Here is a 16150-nt window from a genome sequence, read left to right as displayed (position 1 = left end):
TGGCTCGGCACAACATTGAGGGCTGAAGGGCCTGTTCTGTGCTGTACTGTTCTATTCTATGTTCTAACGTGAGGCAGCACGGTAGCATTGTGGATAGCACAATGGCTTCACAGCTCCAGGGTCCCAGGTTCGATTCCGGCTTGGGTCACTGTCTGTGCGGAGTCTGCACATCCTCCCCGTGTGTGCGTGGGTTTCCTCCGGGTGCTCCGGTTTCCTCCCACAGTCCAAAGATGTGCAGGTTAGGTGGATTGGCCGTGATAAATTGCCCTTAGTGTTGGGTGGAGTTACTGGGTTATTGGGATAGGGGGAGGTGTTGACCTTGGGGAGGGTGCTCTTTCCAAGAGCCGGTGCAGACTCGATGGGCCGAATGGCCTCCTTCTGCACCGTAAATTCTATGATCTAAAAATTCTATGAACCTTTGGGATTGGGCAAGTGACTGACTGACACTGGGTTTGCAATCCAACTGACCTTTGAACTTTGCCCCCACAGTCTAAATGACATTTTGCTACTCTCTGCTTTCCAGGTGATGTTTTCATCCTGGTCTTCAGCCTGGACAGCCGAGGCTCTTTCGAGGAGGTCCAACGCCTACGCCAACAAATCATCGAGTGCAAGATGTGCCTAAAGGACAAGACCAAGGAGGCGACGGAAATCCCCATTGCCCTGTGCGGCAACAAGGCTGACCGGGTGGAGCTGCACCGCGAGGTGCAGGCTGAGGAGGCCGAACGGCTGATTGCCGATGATGCCAACAGCGCCTACTTTGAAATCTCCGCCAAGAAGAACGCCAACGTGGAGGAGATGTTCCGGGCCCTGTTCAGCATGGCCAAGCTGCCCCACGAGATGAGCCCCGCCCTTCACCGCAGGATCTCTGTGCAGTATTCTGAGGCGCTTCACCGCAAATCCTTCCGACTCAGGCGCGTGAAGGAGGTGGGGGCGTTCGGTATGGTGTCCCCCCTGGCTCGCAGGCCCAGTGTCAACAGCGACCTGATGTACATCAAGGAGAAGGTTCTGGGCCAAGGGCAGGCTCGCGAACGCGAGAAATGTCTGATCCAGTGACTGCTACCGAAGGCTCCATATCTCCGACGTCGCCAAGGTGCCTGGGAGAAAAAAACACAGGACTTGTAAAATATTCATCCTCTCAATATTCAAAACAAAAATTATGTCTATTGGTAATTTGCAAAATAATGTAAATCCTTTGCTCAGTGTTTCTGTGAATGAATAGAGGACGTTTCCTTGCCATCTCAGTATGATTTCTGTAGAGTGAGGGCGAACCCTCAGCCAGAGTGGCTGAATCATTTATTTAACCATTGGGTTATTGCCCGACCACTTGGCTGATTAAAAATGTCAGCCGAGCTGTTTCTGTCTGCAGGCAGCTGTCTTTGCTGAGGTTTATTTCAATCTGATGTAATTTTCAGCACTTTACTGGAATGTGAGCCTTCATTTTATGAAACACCATTTTATGGAATCTGCATGAACTCTCCGCAACCCCAACCCCTCCCCACCTACCGTGACAATGCAGACTTAACCCAGAGTCTCCCTCCGTCCCTGCCGTGCTGCCCTCTCTGCGTTCCATCCCACACAGACCTGCTCTGCCCATTGCTCCCACCCACCCCACTCTCTCACCCCGCCACTGCCCACTGCACCATTCCTACCCACTGCCCCACCCACTGCCCTGCTCTGCCCACTTCTCCCACCCACCCCACTCTCTCACCCTGCCCACTGCCCTGCCCCGTCCACTCTCTCACCTCGCCACTGCCCACTGCACCATTCCTACCCACTGCCCCACCCACTGCCCTGCTCCGCCAACTGTCCCACCCCCCGCCCTGCCCCGCCCACTGTCCGGCCCACACCCACTGTCCCACCCCGCCACTGCCCTGCCCCGCCCACTCTCTCACCTCGCCACTGCCCACTGCCCCACCCCCACCCACTGCCCCACCCCCACCCACTGCCCCACCCCCACCCACTGCCCCACCCTCTACCCTGCCCTGCCCACTGCCCTGCCCCGCCCACTGTCCGACCCCTGCCCTGCCCCACCTACTACCCTGCCCCATCCACTCTCTCCCTGCCACTGCCCACTGTCCCACCTCCGCCCTGTCCCGCCCACTGTCCGGACCACACCCACTGTCCCACCCACTGTCCCGCCCACACCCACTGTCCCATCCCCGCCTTGTCCCGCCCCTGCCCACTGCTCCGCCCTTGGTCACTGCCCTACCCCGCCCACTGTCCCACCGCTGCCCCACCCACTATCCCACCCCCAGCCCCTGCCCCGCCCACTGTCCTGCCCCCACCCATTGGCCCACCCCTGCCCTGCCCCTGCCCACTACTCCACCCCCACCCACTGCCCCACCCCCACCCACTGCCCTGCCACACCCACTGTCCCACCCCCACCCACTGCCCTGCCACACCCACTGCCCCACCCCCACCCACTGCCCTGCCCCTTCCCCGCCCACTGTCCTGCCCCCACCCATTGTCCCACCCCTGCCCGCTGCCCCACTCCGACCTCACCCCCACCCACTGCCTCGCTCCTGCCCACTGCCCCATACCTGCCCCTGCCCTGCCCATTATCCCACCCCTGCCCACACCTCCGCCCCTGCCAGCTGACATTGCCCTTCATTCACACAGGGAATGTGAGGGTCACTGACTCTGATCCCCCTCCACTGTCGGCACAGAGACCATTGAGATGCCCGATTAGTCAGCTGTGGGAGGCCTGGTTGGTATGATTCTGCTCACTTGCCCAGGGACAGGGAGGCAGCCTGGAGTCCTCTCCCACAGTCTGGAGCCTGAGGCCTGCTCAGTATGAAGAGTTCAGTCTCGCACTGCACACTTTGGAGACACAAGGACGCATTGTTTTCATTCACCTTGGCTTCTCTTCCCTTTGTGGCCGAAGATAACATTCGCTAGCTCATGCCTCTTCAGTGAGATGCAATAAAGTTGAATCTTGCTATGTATTTTCACTCGGTGTGGTCATCTGTATTGGAAGTAGTGGGGAGGGGGTGGGGGGTAGCGGGTAAGAGAGGGGTCAAAATGCGTTTCCCTCAAGCCCGTGGACCTTATTGGTGGAGAATACCACTTAGAAGCTGCTGCAAAGCTTGATTTGGCTACTGACCTTCACGTGATCGATTCACAATGACCCACGACATGAGGAGCCAGTGAGACACAGACAGAGAGGCAGCTTCGTCAAAGCAGATGGCATCTGAGCAATGGAGAATTGAATGAGCAAAGACGTGTGAGAGAGAGAGAGAGGGGGAGAGGCTGAGGGACAGGTCGAGAGATCGAGAGCTCAAGTTAATTAAATAAATCTGAAATAAGCTCTAGTCTCGGTAATGGTGACCATGAAGGTATTGATTAGAGGCCCATTTAGTTCATTCAATGTCCGATGGGGAGGAAATCTCCCATCCGGATCTCGGCTAGCCTACATATGCCTCTGTGAGGCACAGAACAGTGGTTGACTCTTGATTGATCTCTGAAAAGGCCCAATAAGCTGCTATACTCAAACTATTCCAGAAAAGATACGATAAGGTTAAACTAGATGATGCTTCTGAGTTCCGCATCATCACAGATGCCAATCTTCAGCCAATACGATTCACTCCACGTGACGTCAAGAAATGGCTAAAGGCACTGAATGTGGAAAAGGCTATGGGCCCTGATAATGTTCCAGCAATAGTACTGAAGACTTGTGCTCCAGAGCTGGTAGAGCCACTAGAGCCAAGCTGTTTAAGTGCAGCTACAACAATGGGATCTACCTGGGAATGTGGAAAATTGTCCACGAAAAGCAGAACAAATCCACCCTGGCCAATTCCCACCCAATGTTCAGTTTGATGGACCACCCGATTCCGGACCTCATTGCAGCCTTGGTTCAAACATGGGCAAAAGAACTGAACTCCAGAGGGTGAGGTGAGTGTCAATGCCCTTTGATAACGGGGCAGCGTTTGACGGAGTGTGGCATCAAGGAGTCCCAGCAAAACTGGAGTCAATGGGAATCAGGGGAAAAGTTTCCACTGACTGGAGTTATACCTACTTAAAGGAAAATGATTGTGATGGTTGGAGGTCAATAATCTCAGTCCCCGGGACATTGCTGGGTCAGTGGTTAGGTGCACTGGTTAGCACTGCTGCTTCACGGCGCTGAGGACCCAATAATAATAATCTTTTTTTTAAATTTAGAATACCCAATTATTCTTTCCAATTAAGGGACAATGTGGCCAATCCACCTACCCTGCACATCTTTGGGTTGTGGGGGTGAAACCCACGCAGACACAGGGAGAATGTGTAAATTCCACACGGACAGTGACCCAGAGCCGGGATTCGAACCCGGGTCCTCAGCGCCGTAGGCAGCAATGCTACCCACTGTGCCACCGTGTTGCCCTATAACAATAACAATCTTTATTATAGTAAGAAGTCTTACAACACCAGGTTAAAGTCCAACAGGTTTGTTTCAAACACGAGCTTTCGGAGCACGGCTCCTTCTTCAGGTGAATGGAAAGGCTTGTTCCAGAAATGTTTATATAGACACAGTCAGAGATAATAATCTTTATTATCACAAGTAGGCTGACATTGCAATGACGTTACTGTGAAAAGCCTCTAGTCGCTACATTCCGGCGCCTGTTCGGGTACACTGAGGGTGAATTGAGAATGTCAAAATTACCTAACAGCACGTCTTTCGGGACTTGAGGGAGGAAACTCGCACAGACACGGGGAGGATGTGCAGAATCCACACAGACAGTGACCCAAGCCGGGAATCGAACCTGGGACCCTGGAGCTGTGAAGCAACAGTGCTAACCACTGTGCTACCGTGCTGCCCTGGGACCTGGGCTCGATCCTGGCCCTGGGTCACTGTCCGTGTAGAGTTTGCACATTCTCCCCGTGTCTGCGTGGGTCTCACCCCCACAACCCAAAGATGTGCAGGGTGGGTGGATTGGCCATGCTAAATTGCCCCTTAATTGGAAAAATTAAAATAAATAATTTTTTTTTAAAAAAGGTTAGTGTCCTTACCCAACCATCCTCAGCTCTTCAGCAATGACCCTCCCTCCAACATAAGTTCAGACATGGGGGTGTTGATTTGTTCATGTCTTTTTGCAAGTCCTCACCTTTTAAGCCGCTAACAAGTCTTGAAATTCTCCAAAATTGTTGCAAATTGACAGGTTTAACAAGGCCACAATAAACTTCTCATTCTGCTCCCCGGGCAGCTGATTCATTCCTTGTTCCAAAACTATAGCTTTCTGCCATCTCCAATGTCTTGGGTGCCTCTCAAGGGTCTCTTGGCTTTGCTGAGGTAAGCAAAGTCTTGAATGTCTCATACACATCTCGACCTGTTCCAGACAAAAATAGCGGGGGGGGGGGGGGGGGGGGGGGGGGGGGGGGGGATTCTCTGACCCTGGGCCACGTCAGAGAATCGCCGGCAGGGGGGGGGGGGGGGGGGGGGGGGGCGTTCATGCGGCGCCGGTCCGCTGATTCTCCGGTCACCAATCGGTGCCATTGGCGCGGGGCAGGTGGGGCACGCTCTACGCGACCCCCCCTGGCAATTCTCCGCCCAGGATGGGCTGAGTGCCACCGAGAGAGGCCGGGTTCCACCGGCGCCGCTCACATGTGGCCCTACCCAACGGAACCTCGCCGTTCATCCTGCTGGTGGCGGCCTGGTGTGGGGGAGGGGGGTCCTGATCCCGGGGGGGGGGGGACCTCCACCGTGGCCTGGCCCACGGTCGGGGCCTACCTATTGGCGGGCTGGCTTCTCCTGGTGGGGGACTCTTTTACTCCGCGCCGGGCCCCTGTAGCTCTCCGCCATGTTGCGTCGGGGCGGCGCGGAGAAGGCAACCGACGCGCATGTGCGAGCTTGCGCCGGTTGCAGCGCGCATGCGCAGACCCGCGGCACCCGTTTAACGCTGGTATCGGCAGCTGGAGCTGCGTGAGACGCTCCAGTGCCGTGCTGCCCCCTGTAGGGCGCAGGATCGCTGCTCCTGGGGGCCTGTTGACGCCGTCGTAAAACGCAACGGGTTTACGACGGCGTCAACACTTAGCCTCAGGATCAGAGAATCCCGCCCAGCATTCTTTTCCTTTTCCCACTGCCTGGTTAACAGCTGGTTTATCAGGAACATCGAGGATATTGAAAAACATCTAGCCCCTCTCCATATACACTGAAAGGATCTCGATCGTAGTTCTTATTACAATCCCAGACCAGACCCCAACAGTGGCTAGGATCCTGGACCAAAACCCCAATATTTTAGTTCATTTTGTAAGTCTGTGAAAAGAATGATTTGCTCCAGGAGTGGTTGCAGGAATCAATAGGTTTCCAGAACAGGTTTGGCTCCTGTTAAAACCCCTGCCGCAGCCTGGATGTCTTAAAAAAAGCTATTTCAACTGTTTCAGCTTTCCCCTTATCCTCAGACAAGTCTACACTGCTTTAAATGCTATTAATCTGTTTTTAACTATCCTACTGTGGGACCAGAAGACCTTACTTGTGGACTCAGTGTGTGCCCAGCTCAAAAAAGGTCTGAATGTCTTAGCTCCACCCAGCAATAACATCATCTCCCAAAGTTGAAAACAGATGAGCTCCCGAGGCTGAAAACACTCCTCAGGAACTCCCCTTCGTCTAACAACAGTCCAGGCTTTTACGATGGTCGATTTCACCTAAAACAAGATTATTTTAAAAACATGACTACAGCAGTCAAACACAGTCTAAACCAGGCTTTTAACCCTTAAATTGCCAAATGTTTATAATCCAATATATCTAAAGTCCTGCATTCGACACACTCTACTCCCCCAGTTGCCCAATAATTCCTGTTGATGAAGATCATCCACCCATATGTACAATCCAATTTTCCTTTTACCGTATTTTCCTGAATCAAAGAACACTTTCAAGTTCCCCAATTGGTCGGCTGAGAATTCCTCCGATCCACCATCCCATCCTCGTCGCCAAGTTGCCACATCTTTTACAGGCTGCACCAGCTGTGCGTAGAGCGGGGACGGGTTAAAAAAACAAACTGGTTGGGCAGCACGGTGGCGCAGTGGGTTAGCCCTGCTGCCTCACGGCGCCGAGGTCCCAGGTTCGATCCCGGCTCTGGGTCACTGTCCGTGTGGAGTTTGCATATTCTCCCCGTGTTTGCGTGGGTTTCGCCCCCACAACCCAAAATTGTGCAGAGTAGGTGGATTGTCCGCGCTAAATTGCCCATTCTGGTTTAATCAGCTTTGTCTTAGAAACCTGAGTAAATCAATGGTCATGAGCCAAGGCCAGACTTCCGACACCCAAACCCTTTTATTTACGCAATGGAAAAGGCCGCAGCCGTGGCTGACAGCGCACACGGCCAAATGTGGGAGGCCGACAGAATGCCTGCCTGAGTTGAAGCAGTTGGTTTTAAAACTACCACTGCTTGTGTCCAGTCAAGCGAGCTCCGGCCTGCTCAATACGGACTTTCATACTCCACAAAACCCATAGGGATATCTATTTATGACCCCCCCCCCCGGGTCCTTCATGGCCACCACATCAGGCACAATGGCCTCCGTCTGTACTAGCTGTTGGACAGGTAGCTAACTGAGCTACTGATGAATCCACCGACTGAGACAGGAAACATTTGTTTCAAAGAATGGAGCCACTATGGGAACACTTTTTTATATTACAAATGTTATTTTTATTTTTTGTGGCCTACAGAGTGGGCCCGAGAGTTTGCAACTTTCCAGGCACTGCAATGTCAACCGACTTCTTCTTAAAAAAAGCACAACCCATTCAGAATGGATCATGTCTCTTTTGTAATGATTATAAGATCCCTACACTGCAGCAAGAGGCAATTCGGCCCATCAAGTCTGCGCCAACCCTCCGAAAGAGCACCTTACCTCGGCCCACTCATCCGCCCAACAAGAATAATCTTTATTAGTGCCACCAGTAGGCTTACATTAACACCGCAATGAAGTTCCTGCGAAAATCCCCTCGTCGCCACATTCCGGCGCCTGTTCGGGTACACCGAGGGGGAATTCAGAATGTCCGATTCACCTAACAAGCGCGTCTTTCGGGACTTGTGGGAGGAAACCGGAGCGCCCGGAGGAAACCCACGCAGACACGGGGAGGACGCGCAGACTCGGCACAGACAGTGGCCCAGCCGGGAATCGAACCCGGAACCCTGACACTGCGAGGCTCACAATTGTGGCAGTGTGCATTGATCTTCTGGGTTCAGCTTTCACTGGAGATCGGTGCAGGCTCGATGGGCCAAATGGCCTCCTTCTTGTAGGGATTGTATGATTCCTATGGCTGGTCTCCCAAGCAACAATAGAAAGCCACTAATGTGGCTGAGCATATCTCTAAAGGTCATTCAGGCCTGGTACCATGATCACAGTCTGATGGGAGGTTCCCATGATACGATTTGGAGCTTCTAAATCATTTCTCAGTTATCATATCTCTGGCTGCAAATGGGCCTAGTTTCTCCTTAGAACATAGAACAGTACAGCACAGTACAGTACAGCCTTCGGCCCTCGATGTTGTGCCGAGCAATGATCACCCTACATAAACCCACGTAACCCGTATAACCGTAACCCAACAATCCCCCCATTAACCTTACACTATGGGCAATTTAGCATGGCCAATCCACCTAACCCGCACATCTTTGGACTGTGGGAGGAAACCGGAGCACCCGGAGGAAACCCACGCACACACGGGGAGGACGTGCAGACTCCACACAGACAGTGACCCAGCCGGGAATCGAACCTGGGACCCTGGAGCTGTGAAGCATTGATGCTAACCACCATGCTACCGTGAGGCCCTTACAATCCACGTTTCCCACCCATTAGCTTGGCAAGGCACAGGGACTGTAGCAAATAGCCCTTTCACCATCCAGTGGTGACTGGAGGGTAGCATCTACCCACACATGGTGTTCCTCTTTTCAACAGTGGACCAGATAAATATTCGCACCAAATCAAGATGAAGGCTTTGGATGAACAAGTGGATGAATTGACACAAGGCAGATTAAAAAACAGGAACCATTGTTAATACAAAAGTGTGACACACCATCACCCTAAACATCAACTTAAATAGAGATTCACTTGCTGTAAATTTGCTCTAGCTCATCTCCCAGCTTGGCAAGATTGACAATCATTTTGCAGCAAAGAGCTTTTCGGTTCTTGGCTGAAAGATGAAGATGGATTGAAGCGTGGTTGACCTTGACAGAGGACTAAAAATAGAACTCTCCGGCCATAACCAATCAATCATGATTCCCAACCAATCCCAGAAGACTCCAGCCAACCAATCGCAGAGGACTCCAGCCAATCGATCGCAAAGGACACCAGCCAATCAATCAACGCAGGACTCAGCCAATCAATCAACGCAGGACTCCAGCCAATCAATCTCACAGATTCCACTCACTCAATCACCGCCTTTTCAGCCAATTCAAGTTCCAACTCCAAAATGGAGTCCAACCTTTGACCTGTGACCAGGGAGCATGTGACCACTACTGGCGACCCTGATAAAAAGCAACAGGCGCCTGGTTGGCATGGAAATCCACTGGGACAAATCGCCACCCCTCAGAGTTGAATTTCGACAGTGCTTAACAATAGCAATGATGCCTTTTATTGAATATGACAGCCCCAGTTCGGAGCCAATTTAAGCTCAGTATCACCATTCATATATCAAATCAATTTATAATGAGCACTGCAATAAGTTCATCGGGAAGCGAAGCAATATGTTTTCCTGGCAGAATTTTGTTCTGTGTATCTATTTTAACCCCGAACCTCCTGAGATCTGTTATAGAAATTCAGCACAGGCTTTTGGTCGGAGAGATTTCCGCTAAAACCTAACCTGCCCATCGTTCGGGAACTAAGGGGCAATTTATCGTGGCCAATCCACCTAACCTGCAAGGCTTCGGGCTCTGGGAGGAAGCCGGAGCACCCGGAAGAAACCCACGCAGACACGGGAAGAACGGGCAGACTCCACACAGACAGTCACCCGAAGCCGGAATTGAACCCGGATCCCTGCCGCTGTGATGCAGCAGTGCTAACCACTGTGCCACCGTGTCGACATAGCCGGAGGCAAGCCCATAGAGCATGGGTGGTTGTGCTGTGCTAAGGGTGGGGGGGGGGGGGGGGGGGGGGGGGGGTGGAAGGTCAGTATAGCTGCGCTCAATAGTTACGGAGGCTGCACCGTGCACAGCTTCAGTCTCCGCATTTCAGAAAGGTTGGAGAAGGTACAGGGAAGGTTCACTAGATTGGTGCCTGGGATGAAGGGGGGTTGTCCTGTGATGAGAGGCTGAGCAAATTTGACCTATTTACTCTGGAGTTTAGAAGAATGACGGGCACTCTCGTTGAAACAGCTGGATTCTTTCAACCCTCGTGCCGAAATTGCGGCCGGCGGGGGGGCGGAGAATCCATTTTCCCGCGAGGAATCGGGACCAGCGCTGGTTCCCCGATTCTGCGGGCCCCGAAAACTCGGGCAGTATGCCGTGCCGCCTGGGACCTACTTGGGCCCTTTCTGCCCCCGCCCCGACGAAGTCCCAATGGCGTGGAACCCATGTGGTCCAGACGGTCGGGGTACCCGCTTGGAAGCTGCAGACTCAGTCCGCGCCCTGGCGTAGGCGGAAGAGACCCCCCTCCACCGTGCATGTGCCGGTGGTGACGCCAGCGGCCTCTGATGCTCCAGCGCAAGCGCGGACTCACGCCGACCGGCGAAGGCCCCAACACTGGGCGGCGTGCCGTCAAAGGCTGTTGCGCCAGTCGGCGGAGCGGGAGCCACTCCGGCGCGGGCCTAGCCCCTAAAGGTGTGGAGAATCCTGCACCTTTGGGGAGGCCCGACGCCAGAGTGGTTTGCGCCACTCCGCTACGCCGGGCCCCCCCGCCCCGCCGGGTAGGGGAGAATTTCGCCCCTTGTGTCCCTATATTCTATAACAAATGGGTATTATTTCCATAGCCACAGACATAATTCCAGCATGATACATTGCCTCATGGTGCCAGGGTCAAGGATATCGCTGAGTGGCTGTAGAACATTCTGGAGGAGGAGGTGTTACTAACACCTGGTCAATTCTCAGCACTGGCCAAGGTACTGGACCAGAGCCGCAACTTTTTAAACTTTTAATGTAGTGCAGAAAGATCAATTTGTGATCATATAAGAAATAGGGCTTGGTTATTTTCGATAACAAACTTTATTAAAACAAAAGAAAAAAAATGTTAAACTTTTAAACTTCAACCCGAACAATAACAGATTACATGTAGTTCCTTAACTTTAACATACAAATTCCCATTAAACTTTAAATGAACATGCAGCTCTATTTCCACTTACACAGTAGAGAAAAGGTGATACTTGCATTTATGAAGCAATTCTTTTCTGCTAGGGATGTTCTTTCACAACTCTTTTCCAAAGCCAGCCTCGGTTGCAACTTTCATGACTTCTCTCAGTCGCTTTCCAAAGCCTTCTCTCTGATATCTGTTTCATATAAACCTATGTGCAGACAGCATTGGAATCCAAACAATGTTTTGCGTATGCGACTGTCAGTGTATAAAGGTACTGCAATTTTGTACACTGGTCGAGTTCTGCTTCGGAGATCCCTCCGATATAGTTCTCTCCCAGCATATTTACCCAAGTCTCCAGAAATCATGTTGTGCCAACATCACCACAACACTACTCTCAGCCACACAGGCTGCAAGAACCTCGAAACCGTTAGACAATTGAAAGGGTTGAAGCTGCTCAATGCTACCTTCTGGGTCCCCAAACCTGCCTCTCTCAGTCCCAGCCTCCTGTCCCTGACCACAGGCTAAATATGAAGCACCTAAACTAAGGGGTGTGACAAAGTGTCCAGATAACTTTGCTCCTCCCTGATGCATCCAAAATTCCAGCTTAGCAACTCGGAGCCAAAGTTCCTCAAGCTGCAGACACCTGCTGCAGAGGCAGATGCCATGAATTGCACTGGTGCCCACCAGCTCCCACATACTACAGCCGCAACACATCATGTGGTCGGCCATCTTAATCTTTGTTTTATTCAATGAATTAGGTTTCAAGTTTAGAAGATCACTCAAAGATTATTCATAGTTATATTATGGAGTTTAACTTGATGCGCTCTAAAGATAATATTTATATTAACTCGCCAGTACCTGCCTGCTCTCTAACTAATGCCTTTGGTTTTCAGCTCTCGAGTCTTGCTGTCTATGTCTCCCTCTCTTGCATCCTCATTTTTGTGGGCGGCTCGGTAGCACAGTGGTTAGTATTGTTGCTTCACAGCTCCAGGGCCCCAGGTTCGATTCCGGCTTGGGTCACTGTCTGTGCGGAGTCTGCACATCCTCCCCGTGTGTGGGTGGGTTTCCTCCGGGTGCTCCGGTTTCCTCCCACAGTCCAAAGATGCAGGTTAGGTGGATTGGACATGATAAATTGCCTTTAGTATCCAAAATTGCCCTTAGTGTTGGGTGGGGTTACTGGGTTATGGGGATAGGGTGGAGGTGTTGACCTCGGGTAGGGTGCTCTTTCCAAGAGCCAGTGCAGACTCGATGGGCCGAATGGCCTCCTTCTGCACTGTAAATTCTATGAAAAAGTACTCAGAGCAGGATTGAGCTGTTGCTTAGAAACCAGGGGCACCTTTTAAGTTAGACAGACCTTTTGAGTTTAGTTTTAACTGGACCTATAGCCATTGGAGCTAACAGCTAGAGAGTGAACAGCTCTCTCAGAAGCAGAAGCAGAACAAAGGAGTAATAGGCAAGAAGGCAAGTCCCAGAAACTAAAGAACAGATGGTGCTAGAAACCAGGGAATGAAAAGAGAAGTCTCAGGTAAACTGAAGTGAAAGGGACAGAGGAACTGGAAAGTGAACAAAGGTACTGTTCGGTTTAAGGAGAAATCCACAGAAGCTTGTTTTGGTGGCAGCGGACACATGGTTTCAGAATGGGGTGTGTCTGACCACAGTTGGCCTATTGGTTTACAGAGAACATTATAGCATCAAATATATTTTGTAAATTGAGTTGTGCTTAAAATTTGTATACATTTGTGAAGATACATGGGGATGAAGAAGTATTGTATTATTGTCCAACTTTTCATGTTTAATAAAAAAAAATTCTGTTGTTAAAAGTTAATTGGCAGTCCTGCAACTCTGTTCATCCGCGTTTTTTAAACGAAAAGTAAAAGTTAGTGGGCGGGATTCTCCGAAATGGAGGCAGAGTGTCCGCGCCGTCATGAACGCCGTTGCGTTTTACGACGGTGTATAACGGGCGCGGGCACTACCGAATCTGGCCCCCAGAGGTGTGCACGCTGCTGCAGCCTCCCTTCCCAGTGCCAACTGGGTGCTGCGCCAACCCGCGAATGTGCAGGGGACTTCCTCAACACGCTGGCCCCGACGCTACATGGCGTGGGGGTTCAGGGGCCGGCCGATCGGTGGGCCCCGTTCGCGGGCCAGACCCCATCGGAGCCCCCCCCCCCCCACAGGCCACCCCCCAACCCTACGCGCAGAGTGTACGCCGGCTGCGAGCAGGTGTGAATAGCGCCGCCGGGTCTCTGCCGCTTCCGCGCGGCTGCTCAGCCCATCAAGGCCGGAGAATCGGCGGCCCGGCTGCGGACTGCGGTCCACGACCAGCGCTGCGCCAAACGCGCCGGTGCAAATGGCACCGATTCTCCGCTCCTCGGAGAATCGCGTGCCGGCGTCGGGGCGGTGTGGCGCGGTTGCGGCGATTCTCCGGCCCGGCGCCAGGCTTGGAGAATCCCGCCCACAGTCTTTTGAGTCACGGTTCCATTTTGGGACCTTCCCACACCATCATAATATCAACTGGGATGGGAACATGTGGATCAGGTTAATGCCAACAGCACGGGGTTTGATCTCTAGCTGGGGTGGATTCGGGACCTGCCACCACCTTGCCCCACCCATGGTAGAGGTCATGTCACTGTGGGTTGGACCTGCCTTTGGGTGGATGAAAATTTAAGCTGCGCAGGTGAAAGAGGGAGCAATGGGAGAGCAGCGATCATAACTCAGTTGGATTTAGGAGTCTATGGGAAAGGATAAAAACAGATACACAGTTCAAGTATTAAACTGGGGAAAGGCTAATTTTACTAATCTGGGATATAATACAGCAACAGTGAACTGGAAACATCTAATTGAAGATAAATCAGTATCAGAGCAGTCGGAGGCATGCATGGAGGAGCTAAAGAGAGTTCAGAACAAATATGCTTCCACAAAGATGACGGCATAATGGTACTGCCACTGAACTAGTAATCCAGAGTCCCAGGTTATTGCTCTGGGGTTATGGGTTCAAATCCCACCACGGCAACTGGTGGAATTTAAATTCAATAACTAAATCTGAAATATATATACTGTGGTCATGGATTGTCATAAAGACCCATCACTTATGCTTTTTAAGGAAGGAAATCTGCCACCCTCAACTGGCCTGACCTACTCCAGACCCACAGCAATGTGACTGTCTTCCATAGAATCCAGAACCCCTACAGTGTAGAAGGAGGCCATTCGGCCCATCAAGTCTGCACCGATCCTCTAAAAGAACAACCTACCTAGGCCTACTACAGCCCTATCCCTGCAGCCCAGTTAACCTCCACATCTATGGGCTACAAGGGGCAATTTAACACAGCACAACACCTAACCTGCACATCTTTAGACTTGGGGAGGAAACCGGAGCACCCGGTGGAAACACGGGGAGAATGTGCAACCTCCGCACAGACAGTCGCCCGAGGCAGGAATCAAACCCGGGTCCCTGGCGCTGTGAGGCAGCCGTGCTAACCATCTTCTACCTGTCTTCTCAAATGGCCTAGCGAGCCATTCAGTTTAGGGGCAATTCAGGATGGGCTAAAAATATTTTCCTGGTCAGCACCACACACATCCTGTGAAAGAAATGTATAACAGGGAGCAAAAATTCACTTTTTAAAAATAAATATTTTGATTGAATTTAACATTTGTACACTATGCAGGAGATGATTGAAACGGATATTATTTACAATTTACATGCTTTTCCTCCTTTGCCCCCCCCACCCCCCCCCCCCCCCCCCCCCGCCAATCACCCTTCCCCTTTACCGCTATTCAGTCCCTGTCCCAGGCTCGTTCCTCTGACGTAGATGTTATTATCTACCGTTCATCTTGTTTTTGTTCTTACGGCTTTTTGGAGGGGGCTTCTGGGCCCCTCTTCAGTCCCTCCCTGGGTAGTCTCCTGGTGTTTCCTTGGGTCCCTCCCTTGTTTCCCCCCCCCCCCCCCCCCCATTCTTGTCTGCTTTTGTATGACCCTTGTGGTTCCTGTTGGTCCCACTGTCCCCTCTCCCCCATTCTATCCATCTTGGAACAGGCTGATGAATTGCCCCCAAGCTTTGTGAAAGCTCCTTCTGACCCTCGATGGTGTGTTTGACCGTCTCTAGAGGAAAGGGGTAAACTGATTAATCACAGGCCGGACAGCTTAACCCCAGTGGTGGGAAAACAATTGGAAAAGATTCTGAGAGTATATATCGTCACTTAGCGATGCATGGATTTACCAAGGCGAATCAAGCTAGATTGGTTAAGGAAAGGTCATGTCTAATTAACCTTTAAGTGTATTGGTTGCCGGGCGTTTTTGTGACTGGAACGTGGGGTTCTACAGGGCTCAGTACTGGGCCCCATACTGTTTGTGGGAAATATATCAACCATTGACACTTAAATGTGGGAGATACGATTAGGAGGTTTGCAGATGACACTAAATTGGCTGTGTGATTGAAAAATACAGCTGTGAATAGCAGGAACATAGAACATAGAACAGTACAGCACAGAACAGGCCCTTCGGCCCTCGATGTTGTGCCGAGCAATGATCACCCTACTCAAACCCACGTATCCACCCTTATACCCATAACCCAACACCCCCCCCAACCTTACCTTTTAGGACACTATGGGCAATTTAGCATGGCCAATCCACCTAACCCACACATCTTTGGACTGTGGGAGGAAACCGGAGCACCCGGAGGAAACCCACGCACACACGGGGAGGACGTGCAGACTCCGCACAGACAGTGACCCAGCCGGGAACCGAACCTGGGACCCTGGAGCTGTGAAGCATTTATGCTAACCACCATGCTACCGTGCTGCCCCGCACGATTGGTCAGGTGGATGAGGAGAAGGTTTCAGGATTACATTACAAAGTAGGGAGGGGGCTGTGGTGATACGCATCGCTGTGAATGAGCAGGAGGGTTGATGTAGATACACTGCCACTGTGTGGACACTAGAGGGAGCACCAGACACATCATGA

General features: G+C 51.9%; 1 protein-coding gene across 1 annotated transcript in view; it reads left to right on the top strand.

Moving 5' to 3' along the window:
- The window catches only part of LOC119956598 (GTP-binding protein Rhes-like), a 36329-nt gene extending 34964 nt beyond the window's left edge, over window positions 1–1365 (top strand). The window contains exon 3 of the mRNA XM_038783931.1: window positions 524–1365. Coding sequence (XP_038639859.1) covers window positions 524–1053 — 530 coding nt within the window. The 3' untranslated portion in view covers window positions 1054–1365. The remainder of the gene's footprint in view (window positions 1–523) is intronic.
- The last annotated feature ends 14785 nt before the right edge of the window (window positions 1366–16150 follow it).

This window comes from Scyliorhinus canicula, chromosome 23 (assembly GCF_902713615.1).
Source record: "Scyliorhinus canicula chromosome 23, sScyCan1.1, whole genome shotgun sequence".
Lineage (NCBI taxonomy): Eukaryota > Metazoa > Chordata > Chondrichthyes > Carcharhiniformes > Scyliorhinidae > Scyliorhinus > Scyliorhinus canicula.
Note: the sequence above shows the minus strand (reverse complement) of the source record. Positions and strands in the feature narration are given on the sequence as shown.